The following is a 20,584-nucleotide window of genomic DNA, read 5'->3' on the forward strand; positions in this document are numbered from 1 at the left end:
GGTGATCAGAGCGGCAGTCAGAATGAAACCTTAGGGTCATATTATATTCAGATTTTCTTTTTACTTGCTTTGGACTTGATAAAGGGAGGAATCTCGAAAGCTTGTCTCTTCAAAATGCTGTTAGTCCAATTAAAAAGGTATTACAAGATACTGCAACATTTTATGATTTGCATCTATATATATATATATATATATATATATATATATATATATATAATCTTATTTGAGGTAGGGTACAATAAATTCTGAAGTAGGGTACTAAGGTATAATGGTAATACATCTTGTTTGGTCAGCAGAGGACCATAACATTACATGGCAATCCCCCAAGATTCTCATCAAGCCCAAATAGCTATGACTGCCATTATGGTAAAACCAATAACAATGAAAAAAAGCCTAAGAATTGGTCTTGTCCCTGAATTGAGTTCAGATGGAAGAATTTCCAGAAAGGTAACATACACAAATGTTCCTGATGAAATGCCTTCTAGGACGGCCTGCACTACAGTTACAATAGCACTCTTCTTCAATGTAACAACAATGCCAATTGTAATTCCAATGGGAGACATCAGTGAGAAGATCACTATATAAATACTGAGCCAGACTTTTGTGGTCCTGCTCTGTATTAGCTTCAATGAAAGGCTGAAGACAATGATGCCCTTGTGGATGAGCACAGCAATTGCAATTTGAAGAGCGCTGGCATATTTTGATTGAAGACCAATAGCTAACCCTTCAAACACGGAGTGGACAGAAAGGGAGCAGAAGAGAATCAAGGAGCGGAAAGAGGAAAGAGAATACATATTAGGGTGGATATGATTATGGGGCTCTTCAGGCAGTATTGCTATCTCACTTGGAGGTTCTCCTTTTTCTGGGAAATTAGCATCAGGGGATGTTGGAATAGATGGCAATGGAAGGTCATCTTGATTTGACCTCTGAAAAGACATAGAAATCTGCAGAACAACACGTTCAATGAAAACGACTAAGAAGAAGCCCAAAGACAAGATCAGCTCTCCCATAGGATAATCGATCTGTGGAAAGGAAAGAATATGAATTTCAAGATTATGTCATTTGTAATTTTGAGATGCTTGGTCTTTATATATTGTTAGACACATTCCAGTTTTATGGCTGCTTTCACATTGTGTCAGCAGTGTCCATCAGATGTATACCAAGAGAGGGAGCCCCTGACGTATAGATCTATGATGGATGACTTTTTTTTACAAGACCTGGCTGAATGGAAATAGTGAGAAGATCTGTGCTATTCCATCCAACCTCGCAAAACAGGGACCAGAGTTACACACTTTACACATAGATTTAGCTAAACAAATGTTTCACACTGTGTGAAACCATCTCAGTTAATAAGATATAATATTAGTCTATTGTTGGTTTCGGCCTAAATGGAATTTACTGAATTTTTGGTTTTATTACAACCTTTCTATTCACTTTCTTTACTTATATTATTATTTCCCTTATTTTACTTTACTTACCTTTACTATGTCAATGTTAAATTGGTATGCTTGAATACTTATATACATTGTATTTAAAACCAATAAAAAAAATTTGAAAGATAATTGATACTTAAAGGGCAGCGCATAAAGGGCATATAAAAAAGTATCTGCATGACTAAGTATGTTAAACATGTTGCTTTAAATTCCCTATTGCTATCATACTTTTTATTTATTCTAAGGGGATTATCCTGGTTTATTATTTTTTTTTTCCTTTTCTTTTATTCATAAAATAGAAAATCATACAGTTTTCTATAATCCCTGGAATTCATTTACCACAGTTCTTCTAGATCAGCCCCCAAGATACCGAGCTGGTATTGGGTGGGCAGGGCCACACAAATAATCACTGGATCATTGGTGCAGTCCTTTACTTCTGTCAGCCACACATGCTCTATTACAAAGGGCAATGTGCTGTCAGCAAACAGCGGGGGAGATTGATCAAAACCTGTCCAGAGGAAAAGTTGCTGAGTTGCTCATAGCAACCAATCAGATCGCTTCTTTCATATTTTTTATTTTTTTTAACCCGATAACGACCATGGACGAGTATAGACGTCCAGGTTGGCGGGCGTTCCCGCACCTGGACGTCTATACTCGTCCATTCTTCTCGTGGGTGCATGTACTGTGACATCACACTGTATATTATCTCTGTACTGTGACATCACTGTGTATATTATCCCTGTACTGTGACATCACTGTGTGTATTATCCCTGTACTGTGACATCACTGTGTGTATTATCCCTGCACTGTGACATCACTGTGTATTATTCCTGTACTGTGACATCACTGTGTGTATTATCCCTGTACTGTGACATCACTGTGTGTATTATCCCTGTACTGTGACATCACTGTGTGTATTATCCCTGGACATCACTGTGTGTATTATCCTTGTACTGTGACATCATTGTGTGTTTTATCCCTGTACTGTGACATCACTGTGTGTATTATCCCTGTATTGTGATATCACTGTGTGTATTATCCCTGTACTGTTACATCACTGTGTATTATCCCTGTACTGTGACATCACTGTGTATTATCCATGTACTGTGACATCACAGTGTATATTATCTCTGTACTGTGACATCACTGTGTATATTATCCCTGTACTGTGACATCACTGTGTGTATTATCCTTGTACTGTGACATCACTGTGTGTATTATCCCTGTACTGTGACATCACTGTGTGTATTATCCCTGTATTGTGGCATCACTGTATATAATCTCTGTACTGTGACATCACTGTATATAATCCCTCTACTGCAGTTCTTCTCAAATAGTGGGGCGTGCCCCCCAGGGGGGGCGCGAGGCTCCGTAAAGGGGGGCTCGTTTGACCTCGGCAAATACTGTCATATTGGATGTCTAGATTGGATTATCCGACTCACTCGCAAGCGGCGTCCCACACGGCGTCGGTTGCCAAGCAACTCTACGGCTGGATCTTACTTACTGCCCTGGGTTGTCAGTGTGGCTGCCTGGGGGAGGTGCTTTGAACTCCGGCGTGGCGCGCTGCTACGTTCAGACCTGAGGTCACGTCACCGGGGATAATATACACAGTTGCCACTGGGCAACTTTTCCTTTGGACAGGTTTTGATAAATCTCCCCTATTATCCTTGTACTATGACATTCCTATGCTTATTAACCATGTACTGTACTGAGATAATACGAACATTGACATTGAAGTAAACAGTTCATATGCATACTGACATCACAGTACAGGGTTATTATGCACAAAAAAGAAATGAATGACAGGCTGGCACTGTAAAAATTACTTATAGTCACAAATGGGTGCTCAGCTTTAATTGGTTCAGACTCCAAAACTTTCCATCCACAAAACTTCAATAAAAAGCGGCACTCCAAAAAATGCAGAAAAATCTGTGTCTTTTATTCACCCATTAAGTACATTGTGACGTTTCAGCCTCACCATGAGGCCTTTCTCAAGCCTTGGCTTTAGAAAGGCATTTGCATTTTTTGGAGTGCCGCTTTTTATTGAAGTTCTGGGGTAATTATGCACAGTGTTGTCACAGTACACAGATAATACACACAGTGATGTCACAGTACAGGCATAATACACACAGTGATGTCACAGTACAGGCATAATACACACAGTGATGTCACAGTACAGAGATAGTACACACAGTGATGTCACAGTACAGGGATAATACACATAGTGATGTCACAGTACAGGGATAATACACACAGTGATGTCACAGTACAGGGATAATACACACAGTGATGTCACAGTACAGGGATAATATACACAGTGATGTCACAGTACAGGGATAATATACACAGTGATATCACAGTACAGGGATAATACACACAGTTATGTCACAGTACAGGGATAATATATACAGTGATGTCACAGTACAGGAATATTATACACTGTGATGTCACAGTACAGGGATAATACACACAGTGATGTCACAGTACAGGGATAATACACACAGTGATGTCACAGTACAGGGATAATATATACAGTGATGTCACAGTACAGAGATAATACACACAGTGATGTCACAGTACAGGGATAATACACACAGTGATGTAACAGTACAGAGATAATACACATAGTGATGTCACAGTACAGGGATAATATACACAGTGATGTCACAGTACAGGGATAATACACAGTGATGTCACAGTACAGGCATAATACACACAGTGATGTCACAGTACAGGCATAATACACACAGTGATGTCCCAGTGCAAGGATAATGCACACAGTGATGTCACAGTACAGAGATAATACACACAGTGATGTCACAGTACAGGGATAATACGCACAGTGTTGTCACAGTACACAGATAATACACACAGTGATGTCACAGTACAGGCATAATACACAGTGATGTCACATTACAAGGATAATGCACACAGTGATGTCACAGTACACAGATAATACACATAGTGATGTCACAGTACAGGGATAATACACACAGTGATGTCACAGTGCAGGGATAATACACACAGTGATGTCACAGTACAGGGATAATACACAGTAATGTCACAGTACAGGCATAATACACACAGTGATGTCACAGTACAGGCATAATACACACAGTGATGTCACAGTACAGAGATAATACACACAGTGATGTCACAGTACAGGGATAATACACACAGTGTTGTCACAGTACACAGATAATACACACAGTGATGTCACAGTACAGGCATAATACACAGTGATGTCACATTACAAGGATAATGCACACAGTGATATCATAGTACAGAGATAATACACATAGTGATGTCACAGTACAGGGATAATACACACAGTGATGTCACAGTACAGGGATAATACACAGTGATGTCACAGTACAGGCATAATACACACATTGATGTCACAGTACAGGTATAATACACACAGTGATGTCCCAGTACAAGGATAATGCACACAGTGATGTCACAGTACAGAGATAATACACACAGTGATGTCATAGTACAGGGATAATACACACAGTGTTGTCACAGTACAGGGATAATACACACAGTGATGTCACAGTACAGAGATAATACACACAGTGATGTCACAGTACAGGCATAATACACAGTGATGTCACAGTACAGGGATAATACACACAGTGATGTCACAGTACAGAGATAATACACATAGTGATGTCACAGTACAGGGATAATACACACAGTGATGTCACAGTACAGGGATAATACACACAGTGATGTCACAGTACAGGGATAATACACACAGTGATGTCACAGTACAGGCATAATACACAGTGATGTCACAGTACAGGGATAATACACACAGTGATGTCACAGTACAGAGATAATACACATAGTGATGTCACAGTACAGGGATAATCATTTTCAGGACCTGATGATATAATCACAGGTCTTAAAAGGTACTTAAAAGGTCCTGTAATGGTGTTTGTGCTGTTCAAACAACTATATGACAATGTTTATATTATTGCAATCTGGTGTTTTCGCCGTAATTGTACTGTGATTTTGCACCAATCACATCAAAATGCAATAATATGCCTGTCATTTGGGCATCAAAGGGCAGGTGCAGAAAAACGGCAAGGGCTCAAGCCCCTCTTTATGTCTATGTGTGCACGTCCCTGGTTATTTCCACGTGCCCCATTCAACTTGCTACAGAGGCTGTGCTGTTATCGCCTGTCCGAAGTCAAGGTGGGATGTTGGTGGATGATTGACAAGTCAGGCATGTGGCACCCAGCCCACCACAGCTTGTATAGATCAGCATTGGATGTGCAATGGGACTTCTCCCTGGCTAGTGGACTAACAAGCCTTGGAGCTGTGAGAGCAGGAGTACTGTGTGTTCTCTGCCCAGGTACTTTTATCAGTATTTTAGATAGCAATCACTATCTGTTGTCCCCTGGCAGCTAAAGTAAACACTGTGCTTGTCTGATATCTTCATTGTTATCTGCACATGCCAGTACTGAGAACACACAGCAGTACTCTGTACTTCTGCGCTTACAGCTTCAGTACTTACTAGTGCACAGGCCCGGGAGCAGTAACATTGAAGAGGGCCACAAGCCGAGAGTTACTGCGCATATGTTAGAATGCGTGCTTCCAAGAACCTTGCCATTCTATTACAAAAGAAGGCAGTGCAATGCACAAGCGCAGCAATCACTGCAAGATGGCAGTGGTGGTTATAACCAGGGGTCAAGTCCTGTAAGAACGCATGTGGGAACTGTGTTCCTGCACTTTTTTCACAGCAGGAACACCATTCCCATTAGCAGGAGTCCTGCAGGACCTGTCCTTGAGTGGAAATTTTGAGTGAGTTCCCACACTTTTTCCCAGGACTTGACTCCTGGTCATAACCATTGGAAACCAGCAATCAACAATAAACAGGACCAATAGTAAACATCTGCAGAAAAATAGCATTTATGGAAAAAATATGCTTTTAGTAAGTTTAATATATATATTTTTTCATTTGCTGGCTTATTGCATCAATTTATTGGGAAAAGAATACCCCTTTAACCCCTTAACGATGCAGGACGTATATTTACGTCCTGCGCCGCCTCCCGCGATATGAAGCGCATCACATCGCGTCGGTCCCGGCGCTCATCAACGGCCGGGACCCGCGGCTAATACCACACATCGCCGATCACGGCAATGTGCGGTATTAACCCTTTAGAAGCGACGGTCAAAGCTGACCGCCGCTTCTAAGGTGAAAGTGAAACTATCCCGGCTAGTCAGTTGGGCTGTTCGGGACCGCCGCGGTGAAATCGCGGCGTCCCAAACAGCTTACAAGACACCGAGAGGGCCCTTACCTGCCTCCTCGGTGTCCGATCGCCGAATGACTGCTCCGTGCCTGAGATCCAGGCAGGAGCAGTCAAGCGCCGATAACACTGATCACAGGGGTGTTAATACACACCAGTGATCAGCATGAGAGATCAGTGTGTGCAGTGTTATAGGTCCCTATGGGACCTATAACACTGCAAAAACATATTTTTTTAAAAGTGTTAATAAAGGTCATTTAACCCCTTCCCTAATAATAATAGTAATTTGAATCACCCCCCTTTTCCCATAAAAAAAAACCAGTGTAAATAAAAATAAAAATAAACATATGTGGTATTGCCGCGTGAGTAAATGTCAGAACTATAAAAATATATCATTAATTAAACCACACGGTCAATGGCGTACACGTAGCGTATTTTGGTCACTTTTTATACCATTAAAAATAAATTAAAAGTGATCAAAAAGTCAGATCAAAACAAAAATCATACCGACAAAAACTTCAGATCACGGCGCAAAAAATGAGTCCACATACCGCCCTGTAAGTGGAAAAATAAAAAAGTTATAGGGGTCAGAAGATAAAAATTTTAAACGTATAAATTTTCCTGCATGTAGTTATGATTTTTTCCAGAAGTGCGACAAAATCTAACCTATATAAGTAGGGTATAATTTTAACCGTTTGGACCTACAGAATAATGATAAGGTGTCATTTTTACCGAAATATGCACTGCGTAGAAACGGAAGCCCCCAAAAGTTATAAAATGGCTTTTTTCTTCGATTTTGTCGCACAATGATTTTTTTTTTCCGTTTCGCCGTGAATTTTTGGGTAAAATTACTAATGTCACTGCAAAGTAGAATTGGTGACGCAAAAAATAAGCCATAATATGGATTTTTAGATGGAAAATTGAAAGGGTTATGATTTTTAAAAGGTTAGGAGGAAAAAACGAAAATGCAAAAACTGAAAAACCCTGAGTCCTTAAAGGGTAGCTCCCACCATCCTATTTTTTTTCTGTCCCTGCCTATTACCAATCTATCCCTAACCCCCTCCCTGCTTTTAATTTTTACTTTTACTTTATTAAAAATGCCTTTTGTCTGCCTGGCAGTGTGCTCACTACCAGGCAGACTTCCCCAGCAGGCACCACGTCACTGATGCCTGCTGGGGATGGGACTTCTGCCCTTAGTTCATCTACACAGGGTGCCTCCAGCTGTTTTACCACTACAACTCCCAGCTTGCCCTGACATCTATTGGCTGTCAGGGCATGCTGGGAGTTGTAGTATTGAAACAGCTGGGGGCACCCTGTGTAGATAAACTATTAGTTAGTTACATGCGGCGCTAGCCCGTCCCCTCCGTCTCCCTCCCTCCCCCCCCCCCCGCATACCCCGTTCCCTCCATCACAAACCCCCCTCCCGCATACCCCATTCCCTCATTACACTTACTGCAGAGTCCGGCAGCGGGCGTGCAGGGACAGCGGTGGCGACGAGGCGGCGGCGGTGATGTGCGGGAGGAGTGGCCTCCCAGCCAGTGGCCGGGGAGCCAATGCGCTCGCTCCCTGCCTGTCTGATTGACAGGCAGGGAGCGAGCGCAGGCTGAATGAAAAAGGACCGATGCCCGGCCGCATCAGTCCTTTTTCAGGCGTGACGTCACGCCAGGCTGCAGCCGGCCACTAGGAGAGAGACCCCTAGTGGCCAGTTTTCAAATGTAAATTAAAGCATTTTAATTAAAAAAATAAATAATAAAAGTATATTAGAGATATGTTGTAGTACATAAGTACTACAACATATCAAAAAATAAAGTTGGTGACAGTGCCCATTTAAGGGGTTAAGGAGACAACCTATTTTGGCTTTGAGGACACAGCTTATTATATTTTTGTAATTTAGTTTTTCCTCCTCACCTTTTAGGAGCTATAACTCTATTTTCCCCCCTCCAGACCCATGTAAGGGCTTGTATTTTGCAGACAAATTGTACTTTGTAATAACACCTTTCATTTTACCATAAAATATATGGCAAAACCAAAAACATATTATTTGTAGGGCAAAATTCTAAAGAAAAACAAAATTTTGCTATTTTTGAGGGGTTTCATTTTTAAGCAATGCACTTATTGCAGTGCTTTACATTTTTATATACAGGCTTTATAAAGGCTGATCTTTTGCTCCATGATCTGTAGTTTTTGTACTATTGTGCGTGACTTTTTCTGCGATTGGATGTGACCAAAAATCAGCAATTTTGGTCTTTGATATTTTTTATATACATTTACGCCATTAACCGTACAGGATCTGTAACATTATATTTTGATAGTTTGGACATGTAAGTATGCAGCCATATTAAATGTATTTATTTATTTTTTACATTATTCTAATTTTGAAATAGGAATATTGGAGGGGCTTAGTCTCTCTTTTTTAAGAACATTTTTTTACAATTTTAAAGGGGTACTCCAGTGGAAAACAATGTTTTTTTTTTAAAATCAACTGGTGCCAGAAAGTTAAACAGATTTGTAAATTACTTCTATTTAAAAACTCTAATCCTTCCAGCCACTGTATGCTACAGAGGAAGTTCTTTTCTTTTTGAATTTCTTTTCAGTCTGACCACAGTGCTCTCTGCTGACACCTCTGTCCATGTCAGGAACTGTCCTGAGCAGGATAGGTTTGCTATGGGGATTTGCTCCTACTCTGGACAGTTCCTGACATGAACAGAGATGTCAGCAGAGAACACTGTGGTCAGACAGAAAAGAACAACTCAACTTCCTCTGTAGTATACAACAGCTAATACATACTGGAAGGATTAAGATTTTTAAATAGAAGTAATTTACAAATCTGTTTAACTTTCTGGCACCATTTGATTTAAAAAAAAATAATAAAATAAAAAAAAACACAACAGGTCATGTTTTCTGGATTTCCTTAGTCTTTCACAGGTGATATAATTGTGGTGATGCTTGATTCACTGACCATATATATATCACCTGTGAAAGACTAAGGAAATCCTGAAAACATGACCTGTTGGGGGTGCTTGAGGACCGCACTTAAGAAACACTGGCTTAGATGAACCTTTTTTTATTTTATTTTTATTATTTTATAAGAGACTAGCTGAATACCCGGCGTTGCATGGTTTTTCCTCCCTAATCCTTGTTGGGGAGGAAAATAAACAAAGGAGGAAGCTTTTGACTTCATATCCCATCCTCAGATATTGTTGTCATATCTCAGCCCCATATCCCGACCTCCTTTCCCGACCTTCTTTCCCAATCTCCTTTCCCGACCTCCTATCCCGACCTCCTATCCCGACCTCCTATCCCGTCCTCCTATCCCATCCTCCTATCCCGACCTCCTATCCTGACCTCCTATCTCAACCTCCTATCCCGACCTCCTATCCCGACCTCCTATCCCGACCTCCTATCCCGACCTTCTATCCCAACCTCCTTTCCTGCCATCTATCCCGACCTCCTATCCCGACCTCCTATCCCGACCTCCTATCCCGACCTCCTATCCCGACCTCCTTTCCTGCCATCTATCCCGACCTCCTATCCCGACCTTCTATCCCGACCTCCTTTCCTGCCATCTATCCCGACCTCCTATCCTGACCTCCTATCCTGACCTCCTATCCCATCCTCCTATCCCGTCCTCATATCCTGGCCTCCTATCCCGACCTCATATCCCGTCCTCATATCCTGGCCTCCTATCCCGACCTCCTATCCCGACCTCCTATCTCGACCTCCTATCCCGACCTCCCATCCCGTCCTCATATCCCGACCTGTAATATGTGTACCAGGTATTGAAATATCTCCAGCTGTATGGAAGTTATGTGGGAACATACATTTCCCACTGATTTGCATGGGACTTTAAACAAAAAACCCGACCCTCACAAATGGGGGTAGTTAAGGGTTAAATTAACTATCCTATATTTTAAGTGGACATATAAGTAACGTGACCAAATATTATGGAAATATCTCCAGCCGTTTGGAAGTCAGTAACATATATTTCCCATAGACTTGTATGGGACTTTAAACATAAACCCCGCCCCTGGCAAATGGGGGTGAGAAAGGGTTAAATGGGCACTGTCACTGTCATGAAGTAAAAAAATTGATACGTTGTAGTACTTAAGTACTACAACATATCTCTAATATACTTTAATTAAAAAAAGTGATTTTAAACAAGTTTAAAATCACTTTAAAATTCGGCCACTAGGGGTCGCCCTCCTAGTGGCCGAATGCATTCAGCAGTGACGTCACCACTGAATTTCGACTCATTTCAGCCTGGCAATGAGTCGAAATTCAGGCACTGCTGTGCTCGCTCCCATCTGTCAATCAAACAGGCAAGAGCGAGCACGCTGATAGCTGGGGCTGCGCGCATTGGCCAGCTCCACTGGCCTCGCACGCGGCCCCGTCCGCCCCCGTTACCCTGTCCGGAGGCAGCGCGCGCACTCATCCGGATGGGTAAGTCTGATCTGAGGTCTTATATTAGTCGGGTCTCGGCTGTAATATCGTGCACGGCTGGCCGGCGATGCTCCTCTACTCCTCCTCCCTGGATAGCACATGCACAGGTAAACAGGGAGGAGGAGACCCCGGAGCTGCCTGCCGTGCTATTGGCAGACCATCTATGCGCGCTTCCGACAGGAGCGCTCCATAGACGATCTGAGGGTGGAAGCAAGCGCCCAGCAAGGCATCAGTGACGTCGTGCCTGCTGGGAAGCGCTGCTTCCTGCCCTGCTTTATAGAGCAGATTTAGAAGCACTAAATCTGCTCTATTAAAGCGATTTAAAAATGTTTTAAAGCCAGGTAGGGGGTTAGGGCTAGATTACTAATAGGTAGGGACATATTAGATTATATATTACTTGGTGGGAGCTACACTTTAAATCACCTATACCATGTTTGTTGTTGACATATAAGTAACACGTGTGCCAAGTTTCATGTTAATATCTTTAGCCGTTTGGACGTGATGCTGGAACATACACACATACATACATACATACATACATACACACACACATTGAGTTTTATATATATATAGATATATCATGTAATGTGTTGATTGTTGTGATTTCTTGATTTTTTTTTCTGTGTTTTCTTGCCTTTGTTTACTACTTCTACTGTAAGGTAATTAATAATGTTACCTTTTTATATACCAAATAAATGTATTTTAATTTTTATTCAATTAATGGGAACAGGGGGTGATTTGAAATTTTATTGGTTGGGAGTCACTTTTTTTATATTTTATTTCAACTTTTTAAGTCCCTCTTGGAGACTTTTATAAGCAATGCTTGGAATCCTTATTCTGATCAGTGCCATGCTATTGCATATTCTATTATAAGATCACCCTGTGGCAGGCACAGAGACCTAGTGAAGGCCTCTGGCTGCCATAAAAACCAATTGACAACCCGCAAATATGTTGCTGGAATGTTGACTGGGCACCTGACCTGTTAGTCAAGCTCTTAAGTGCTATGATAACTATTGATCAGGGCACTTAAAGGGTTAAATGATACACATTGGCATTATTGACTGAAAGTGTTGACTGCTATTTGTAGCGTCATTCACCATCTATTGAGCGATTGCAGCTCCTGCACTCGCTTCATAGACTAACACACACCCCTTTAGACCCGCAGAAGGAATTCCCAGAGCCCTACAGAAGACCAGCGGTAAGCACCAAACACAAGAAGAACAGAAGCTGTGGAAGGTAGGTCAAGGAAGTCCTAAGGCTGCAGCGTGTTCTATGGATATAGCAATTTCAGATAAATGCACTTTTCTTGGGGGGGGGGAAGAGGACCAAGCCTATTTTCTCCTTAAGGACCAGAGAGTTTTTTGCACATTTGACCACTGTCAATTTAAGCATTGATAACTCTGGGATGCTTTTACTTTTCATTCTGATTCCGAAATTATTTTTCGTGACATATTCTACATTATGTTAGTGGTAAATTTTTGTCGATGCTTGCATCATTTCTTGGTGAAAAATTCTAAACTTTTATGAAAAATTTGAAAATTTAGCATTTTTCTAACTTTAAAGCTCTCTGCTTGTAAGGAAAATAGACATTTCAAATAAATTATATATTGATTCACATATAAAATATGTCTACTTTATGTTTGCATCATAAAGTTGACATGTTTTTACTTTTCAAAGACATCAGAGGGCTTCAAAGTACAGCAGCAATTTTCAAATTTTTCACAAAATTTTAAAAATCAGAATTTTTCAGGGACCAGTTCAGTTTCAACGTGGATTTGAAGGGCCTTCATATTAGAAATACCCCACAAATGACCCCATTATAAAAACTGCACCCCTCAAAGTATTCAAAAAGACATTCAGTAAGTGTGTTAACCCTTTAGGTGTTTCACAGTAATAGCAGCAAAGTGAAGGAGAAAATTCAAAATCTTCATTTTTTACACTCGCATGTTCTTGTAGACCCAGTTTTTAAATTTTTACAAGTTGTAATAGGAGAAAAAGCCCCCCAAAATTTGTAACCCAATTTCTCTCGAGTAAGGAAATACCTCATATGTGTATGTCAAGTGTTCGGCGGGTACTGTAGAGGGCTCAGAATGGATGGAGCAACAATGGGATTTTGGAGAGTGAATTTTGCTGAAATGGTTTTTGGGGGACATGTCGCATTTAGGAAGAAAAACATTTGTAACCCCATGTAAGGACGTTAAATGCTCTGTGGGCGAACTACAATGCTCAGAAGAGAAGGAGTCACATTTGGCTTTTGGAAAGCAAATTTTGCTGAAATTGTTTTTGGGGGGGGATTTCACATTTAGGAAGCCCCTATGGTGCCAGAACAGCGAGAAAAAAAATACATGGCATACAATTTTGGAAACTACACCACTCAAGGAATGTAACAAGGGGTACAGTGAGCCTTAACACCTCATAGGTGTTTGACGACTTTTTGTTAAAGTTAGATGTGTAAATGAAAAAAAAAAATTTTTTTTTACTAAAATGCTTTTTTTCCCCAAATTTTAAGGGGTAATAGGAGAAAATGGCCCCCAAAATTTGTAACCCCATTTCTTCTGAGTATGGAAATACCCCATGTGTGGACATCAAGTGCTCTGCTGGCGAACTACAATGCTTAGAAGAGGAGGAGCGCCATTGAGCTTTTGGAGAGAGAATTAGTTTGGAATGGAAATCAGGGGCCATGTGCGTTTACAAAGCCCCCCATGGTGCCAGAACAGTGGACCCCCCACGTGACCTCATTTTGGAAACTACACCCCTCACAGAATTTAATAAGGGGTGCAGTGAGCATTTACGCCTCACTGGCATTTGACAGATCTTTGGAACAGTGGGCTGTGCAAATGAAAAATTTAATTTTTCATATTCACGGACCCCTGTTCCAAAGATCTGTCAAACGTCAGTGGGGCATAAATGCTCACTGTACCCCATATTACATTACATGAGGGGTGTCGTTTCCAAAATGGGGTCACATGTGGGGGGGTCCATTGTTCTGGCACTATGGGGGCGTTGTAAACACACGTGGCCTTCAATTCCGGACAAATTTTCTCTTCACAAGCCCAATGGCGCTCCTTCTCTTCTGAGCATTGTAGTGCGCCCGCAGAGCACTTTACATCCACATATGGGGTATGTTCTTACTCAGAAGAAATGGTGTTCCAAATTTTGGGGGCTTTTTTCCTATTTTCCCTTCTGAAAAATTTAGAGTAACATCAGCATTATAAAAATATATTTTTTTTCATTTTCCCATCCAACTTTAATGAAAATTCTTCAAAAACCTGTGCGATGTTAAGGCTCACTATACCTCTTGTTACATTCCGTGAGGGGTGTAGTTTCCAAAATGGGGTCACATGTGGGTATTAATTTTTTTGCATTTATGTCAGAACCGTTGTAAAATCAGCCACCCCTGTGCAAATGACCAATTTAGGCCTCACATGTACATAGTGCGCTCTCACTCCTGAGCCTTGTTGTGGGTCTGCAAAGCATTTCACGTCCACATAGGGGATATTTTCGTACTCAGGAGAAATTGCGTTACAAATTTTGGGGGTCTTTTTTTCCTTTTACTGCTTGTGAAAATAAAAAGTATGGGGCAACATCTGCATGCTAGTGTAAAATTTTTACAGAAAGGAGAAAAAGCCCCCCAAAATTTGTAGTGCAATTTCTCCCGAGTACGGAAATACCCCATATGGGGCCCTAAACTGTTTCCTTAAACTACAACAGGGCTCCGAAGTGAAAGAGCGAGAGTTGAGGACTAGATTAGGGATTGCATAGGGGTGGACATTCTATGCCAGTGATTCAAAAACAGGGTGCATCCAGCTGTTGCTAAACTCCCAGCATGCCTGGATAGTCAGTGGCTGTCCGGGAATGCTGGGAGTTGTTGTTTTGCAACAGCTGGAGGATCAGTTTTGGAAACACTGCCGTACGATACGTTTTTCATTTTTATTGGGGAGGGGACAGTGTAAGGGGGTGTAAATGAAGTGTTTTACCCTTTATTATGTGTTAGTGTAGTGTAGTGTTTTCAGGGTACATTCGCACTGGCGGGGGTTTACAGTGAGCTAGAAGTTTGCGCTATGGCGAAAAATTTGCAGCAGCTCAAACTTGAAGCAGGAAACTCACTGTAAACCCGCCCGTGTGAATGTACCCTGTACATTCACATGGGGGGGAAACCTCCAGCTGTTTCAAAAGTACAACTCCCAGCATGCACTGACAGACCGTGCATGCTAGGAGTTGTACTTTTGCAAAAGCTGGAGGCACACTGGTTGGAAAACCTTTAGTTAGGTTCTGTTACCTAACTCAGTATTTTCCAACCAGTGTGCCTCCAGCTGTTGCAAAACTACAGCTCCCAGCACCTACTAATCGCTGAAGGGCATGCTGGGAGATGTAGTTATGCAACAGCTGGAGGTACGCAACTACAACTCCCAGCATGCCGAGACAGCTGTTTGCTGTTTGGGCATGCTGGGAGTTGTAGTTTTGCAACATTTGGAGGGCTACAGTTTTAGAGACCACTGTATAGTGGTCTCCAAACTGTAGCCCTCCAAATGTTACTAGGCAACTCACCAGCTTCCGTAGGATTTAGGGAGCCCCATCGCCATCCTCTGCTGCCGCCGATCGCTGCCGCCATCGATCGCCGCTGCTGATGGTAAGTGGACCTTCGGGTTGGTCCCCGTCAGTTCCCCTGCTCTGTCCAGACTACAGTGGGTGGGCAGAGCGAGGGAACCGAACATTAACCCCCCTGCCCCCGATCTGCTATTGGTCGTCGCTTCTGAACGACCAATAGCAGGGATAGGGGGTTTGCCCCCTGCCACCTTACTCCTATCCCTTCAGGGAGATCGTAGGTGTCTTGGACAACCCCGAACCCCCTTATATTCCAGGTCACCGGAGACCCGTATGACCCGGAATCGCCGCAAATAACCGATGTAAATTCACCGCCGATTTGCGGTGACCGACATGGGGGGGGGGGGTCTCAGGACCCCCCTGGGCATTTGCACGGGTGCCTGCTAATAGATATCAGCAGTCACCACAGTCCGGTCCCCGCCTGGTGCACGGCAGGGACTGAAATTCCCACGGGCGTACAGGTACGCCCTTGGTCCTTAAGTACCAGGGTGTCAGAGCGTAACTGTACGCCCGTGGTCCCGAAGTGGTTAATGTATACAAATACAGTTAGATAGCTGTTATGCCACCGGTAATCCTATCTAGTTAGCTCAGGAATTCCGTGGTCACATGACAGTGTAGGACCAAGGACGTACAGGTACGTCCTTGGTCCTGCTTTCGTGATATAACGCGGGGTTACACAGTAACCCCGCATCATATCACGGCGGGCCCGGCGTCATTGTGAAGCCGGGACCCGCCACTAATAGCGTGCAGCGCCGATCGCGGCGCCGCGCGCTATTAACCCTTTAGCCACATGCTCAGAGCTGAGCCGCGCGGCTAAAAGTGAAAGTAAAAGCTGCCGGTTAACTCAGTGGGCTGTTCGGGATAGCCGCGGTGAAATCGCGGCATCCCGAACAGCTTACAGGACAGCGGGAGGGCCCCTACCTGCTTCCTTGCTGTCCAATCGCCGAATGACTGCTCAGTGCCTGAGATCCAGGCATGAGCAGTCACGCGGCAGAATCATCGATCACTGGTTTCCTATGAGAAACCAGTGATCAATGATAAAGATCAGTGTGTGCAGTGTTATAGGTCCCTATGGGAGCTATAACACTGCAAAAAAAAAGTGAAAAAAAAGTGAATGAATATCATTTAACCCCTCCCCTATTAAAAGTTTGAATCACCCCCCTTTTCCCATAAAAAAAAACACAGTGTAAATAAAAATTAAAATAAACATATATGGTATCACCGTGTGCGGAAATGTCCGAATTATTAAAATATATAATTAATTAAACCGCTCGGTCAATTGGTGTACGCGCAAAAAAATTCCAAAGTCCAAAATAGTGCATTTTTGGTCACTTTTTATATCATTTAAAAATGAATAAAAAGCAATCAATAAGTCCTATCAATGCAAAAATGGTACCGTTAAAAACTTAAGATCACGGCGCAAAAAATGAGCCCTCATATCGCCCCATACACGGAAAAATAAAAAGTTATATGGGTCAGAAGATGACAATTTTAAACGTATTAATTTTCCTGCATGTAGTTACGATTTTTTCCAGAAGTACGACAAAATCAAACCTATATAAGTAGGGTATAATTTTAATCGTATGGACCTACAGAATAAAGATAAGGTGTCATTTTTACCGAAAAATGTACTACGTAGAAACGGAAGCCCCCAAAATTTACAAAACTGCGTTTTTTTTTTTTCAATTTTGTCGCACAATGATTTTTTTTCATTTCACCGTCAATTTTTGGGCAAAATGACTGACGTCATTACAAAGTAGAATTGGTGGCGCAAAAAATAAGCAATCATATGGATTTTTAGGTGCAAAATTGAAAGAGTTATGATTTTTTAAAGGCAAGGAGCAAAAAACGAAAATGCAAAAACGGAAAAACCCCCGGTCCTTAAGGGGTTAAGTACCAGGGTGTCAGAGCGTACCTGTACGCCCGTGGTCCCTAAGTGGTTAATGTATACAAATACAGTTAGATAGCTGTTATGCCACCGGTAATCCTATCTAGTTAGCTCAGGAATTCTGTGGTCACATGACAGTGTGTTAAGGGTGATATGAGTGACTTCATATTTATTTAAAATACCTGAAAAATTCTGCCATGATCCTTGAAGTGTGATATCACTGGAATCTCCTACACTTATAATGGGCTAATGCATAATAAAATAAAAATAGGACCATGGAACAAAAATAAAATTTTTACTGAAAAGTAAGGTTAAAAAAAAAAGTCTAGGAAATGAACGTTTTTTTTTTTTTTAGAAACTAGCATAACAAAATGTTAAACTTTGTTCTGGAAATCAAGGCCCAAATAGTCCAATTCATTAAAGGGTTAAGAGAAGTGTCACTATCTGCTATTGCAGGAGTTTATGGTGATGTATATCGCCAGAATACAGTAAGGGTGCCTATATACATTGCAGTAAGCATGTGTAGTTACCCTCTGCTTTCTCTGTATTTTCCAAGAGCTTTGGCAATTTGTACTCAATGGATTTACCATTAGTTTCCGCAGTTTACCGCAAATTGTAGATGATTCATGGGAAGTACAAAGAACAGAAAAAACACAGGGTAACGGAATGCGGCTACTGCAACGTGTATGAATACCCTTAGATCAACTGTTGTTTTTAAGATAAGTTAGTATACTTATACTTACATATGACAGTTCTGTAGCAATATCTGTGAGTGCATCTGCCACAACATGAAGCAAGCAGGCACCCAGGAAGATGCCAGCGGCAAATGAACTGATCAAGCAAATGACCAATTCATAGGTACCTATAAAAATAATGAGTCAAATGAGGATCAAAGCCAAAGCACAGCTTTCTCGAATATAATGGCTGATATGTTGTTTAATCTAAAAATATGTGGTACTGTCCTTTTGCCAGTACGTTACTAAAACATATCAAGAACTGACTTCTATTGCTTTATTAAATGATAACTGATGTCCTATGATATCAAAATTAATGTAAGACTCAATATTATCTTCACCATGTCACAGTGCCAGTATTTTTGATTGTCTAAATTGGATTTTTGCTACTTATTTAAAACTTGCCCACTGCTTGGGAATGTGTTACAGAATGAAGCTATACTCACCCGTATAATCCTCAGTGCTTCCAGCACCGCCATTCCAGTCCTCCCCGTTGGCTTTTCTACATGGCTTCAGCAGTGATATGCACGTAAACCCACATCACTGGCCTCTAAGGTCCACAGGGAAGAATGGAAACTGGTGTTGGATGCCAAAAGAATAGCTTGTTCTTTTTTTTTTGTTGTTGTTTTCATTTTCCTTTTAATTGAATCCCAAGCAGTATGAAGATTTTTAAATAAGTCAGAAAAACGATTTCATGATATTCCATGTTAACAAGGCAAAGGACATTTATTGAAAGTTTTCATTTAGGTTATTGAGAAATAGCCCTCCGACCTCCCCCCCCCCCCCCCCCCCTTTGGTTATCATTGCTGTCACTCTGTTACTTGCATGTCACAGTTTAAAGTCAAAATTGGTAAATTTGGGAAGAATGGCATAAAAAGTCTGAATTGAATTCCATTCACGTTATTACCCACTGACTATAAAGGGCTCTACTTATTTAAAATCTACTTTCAAACACATCTAAATTCAAGGAAACTTTCTTGAACATTTCACTGGTAGAGAATAAATAATATATTAAGTTTTATGCTTTGACATATAAATAGATTTTTACTCAGTACCTGAGATTCTGCTTTTCATAAACCAATTGAGAAAGGGAGGTGCAAAACCACAAATCAAAGTCAGGAACAGAAGAGCCACTAGACATCCAACCTTCACATCCAGAAGCTGATCCATGATGCAACTAGTATGGTCTTAACACATGTACTGCCGTCTTATCTTCTAAAAAAAAGTTGTTCAAATGATGTATTGGTCACCCGCTTTCAAACTTTTCCTGATCCCTACTTGTTGCACATAAAAATTGTTCACTTTATAATTTCCAGTTTTCCATTTTCACCCTTCTCAACCTTCTTCTTTGATCTATGATGTTCCAGTATGATGTGCTTGTTCTATAATTTCCTTCCTCCTCTTCCTCCTCCTCCTCCTCCTCCTCCGTCTCCACTGCTTTCGAATACTTTTAATTCTTTAAATACTGTTACCAAGTCTACCACTCCTTATGTCAAACCTGTCTGTTGGGTTTTCCCAATATGCCGTGACTCACTGAAGGACTTGGAAAACTAGAGAATGCCAAGTAGTTCTCCAGTATCAATAATCTTGTTTGCGAAAGTCATTATCAAATACTCATTATAGACAAACTGGCCTTTCTCTGCTGCTGATGGAGATAGATAAGATGCTGAAGTGCATATGTATGGTCAAAGGTACAGTGACACTTTTACTTAATATTTTCATCTGTCATATTCTTTTCTTTACATTCTATATACTGTGTAAGACATTTTGCAAATTGATTTAACATCAGTATCAAGTCAAAAAAATTTATTAATAAAGCTATATAACTTAAAGTGGTAATCCAGCACAAACAAAAAAAACAAAAAAAAAAACAATGTGCCCAAACTGTCTAATGAAATAAAAAAGCCTTTACTTGCCTTGCTGGCTCCTCCACAGCCTCCGTTATCACGCCGCCCAGTTTCTGCCACACTGCGCTTCCCACAGCTGGGCTAAATAGGTGGACTAACCCATTATTGAGTAGGTGTTTATAATGTAGAGATCAATCTTGTTATTAGAAAAAGATTGAGGGTGTGCGACAAATTATAAGATTATTCGTCCCTTGTAGTGTTGCTCGCGAATATTCGCAATTCGAATATTATTCGCGAATATCGCATATTCGCGAATTCGCAAATTTCGCGAATATAGCGCTATATATTCGTAATTACGAATATTCGTTTTTTTTTTTTT

At 41.3% G+C, this 20,584-nt stretch overlaps 1 protein-coding gene across 1 annotated transcript; it reads right to left on the reverse strand.

Annotated features, from left to right (window-relative positions):
* Positions 1-330: 330 nt before the first annotated feature.
* Positions 331-19,528, reverse strand: SLC39A2 (solute carrier family 39 member 2). Its single transcript, XM_056552262.1, has 3 exons — positions 19,414-19,528; positions 18,368-18,486; positions 331-1,022 (listed from the first exon to the last, which is right to left on the reverse strand). Exons 1-3 carry the CDS (start codon positions 19,526-19,528, stop codon positions 336-338), a joined length of 921 nt encoding a protein of 306 aa, XP_056408237.1. The 3' UTR covers positions 331-335.
* Positions 19,529-20,584: the final 1,056 nt, after the last annotated feature.

The sequence above is a fragment of the Hyla sarda genome, chromosome 1, assembly GCF_029499605.1.
Source record: "Hyla sarda isolate aHylSar1 chromosome 1, aHylSar1.hap1, whole genome shotgun sequence".
NCBI lineage: Eukaryota > Metazoa > Chordata > Amphibia > Anura > Hylidae > Hyla > Hyla sarda.

Coding starts and splice junctions, on each gene's coding strand:
- SLC39A2 (XM_056552262.1), bottom strand. CDS start 19,528: ATGGATCAGCTTCTGGATGTGAAGGTTGGATGTCTAGTGGCTCTTCTG. Junction 18,487..19,413: donor TATGAAAAGCAGAATCTCAG/GTACTGAGTAAA, acceptor TTATTTTTATAG/GTACCTATGAATTGGTCATT. Junction 1,023..18,367: donor TTGCTACAGAACTGTCATAT/GTAAGTATAAGT, acceptor TCCTTTCCACAG/ATCGATTATCCTATGGGAGA.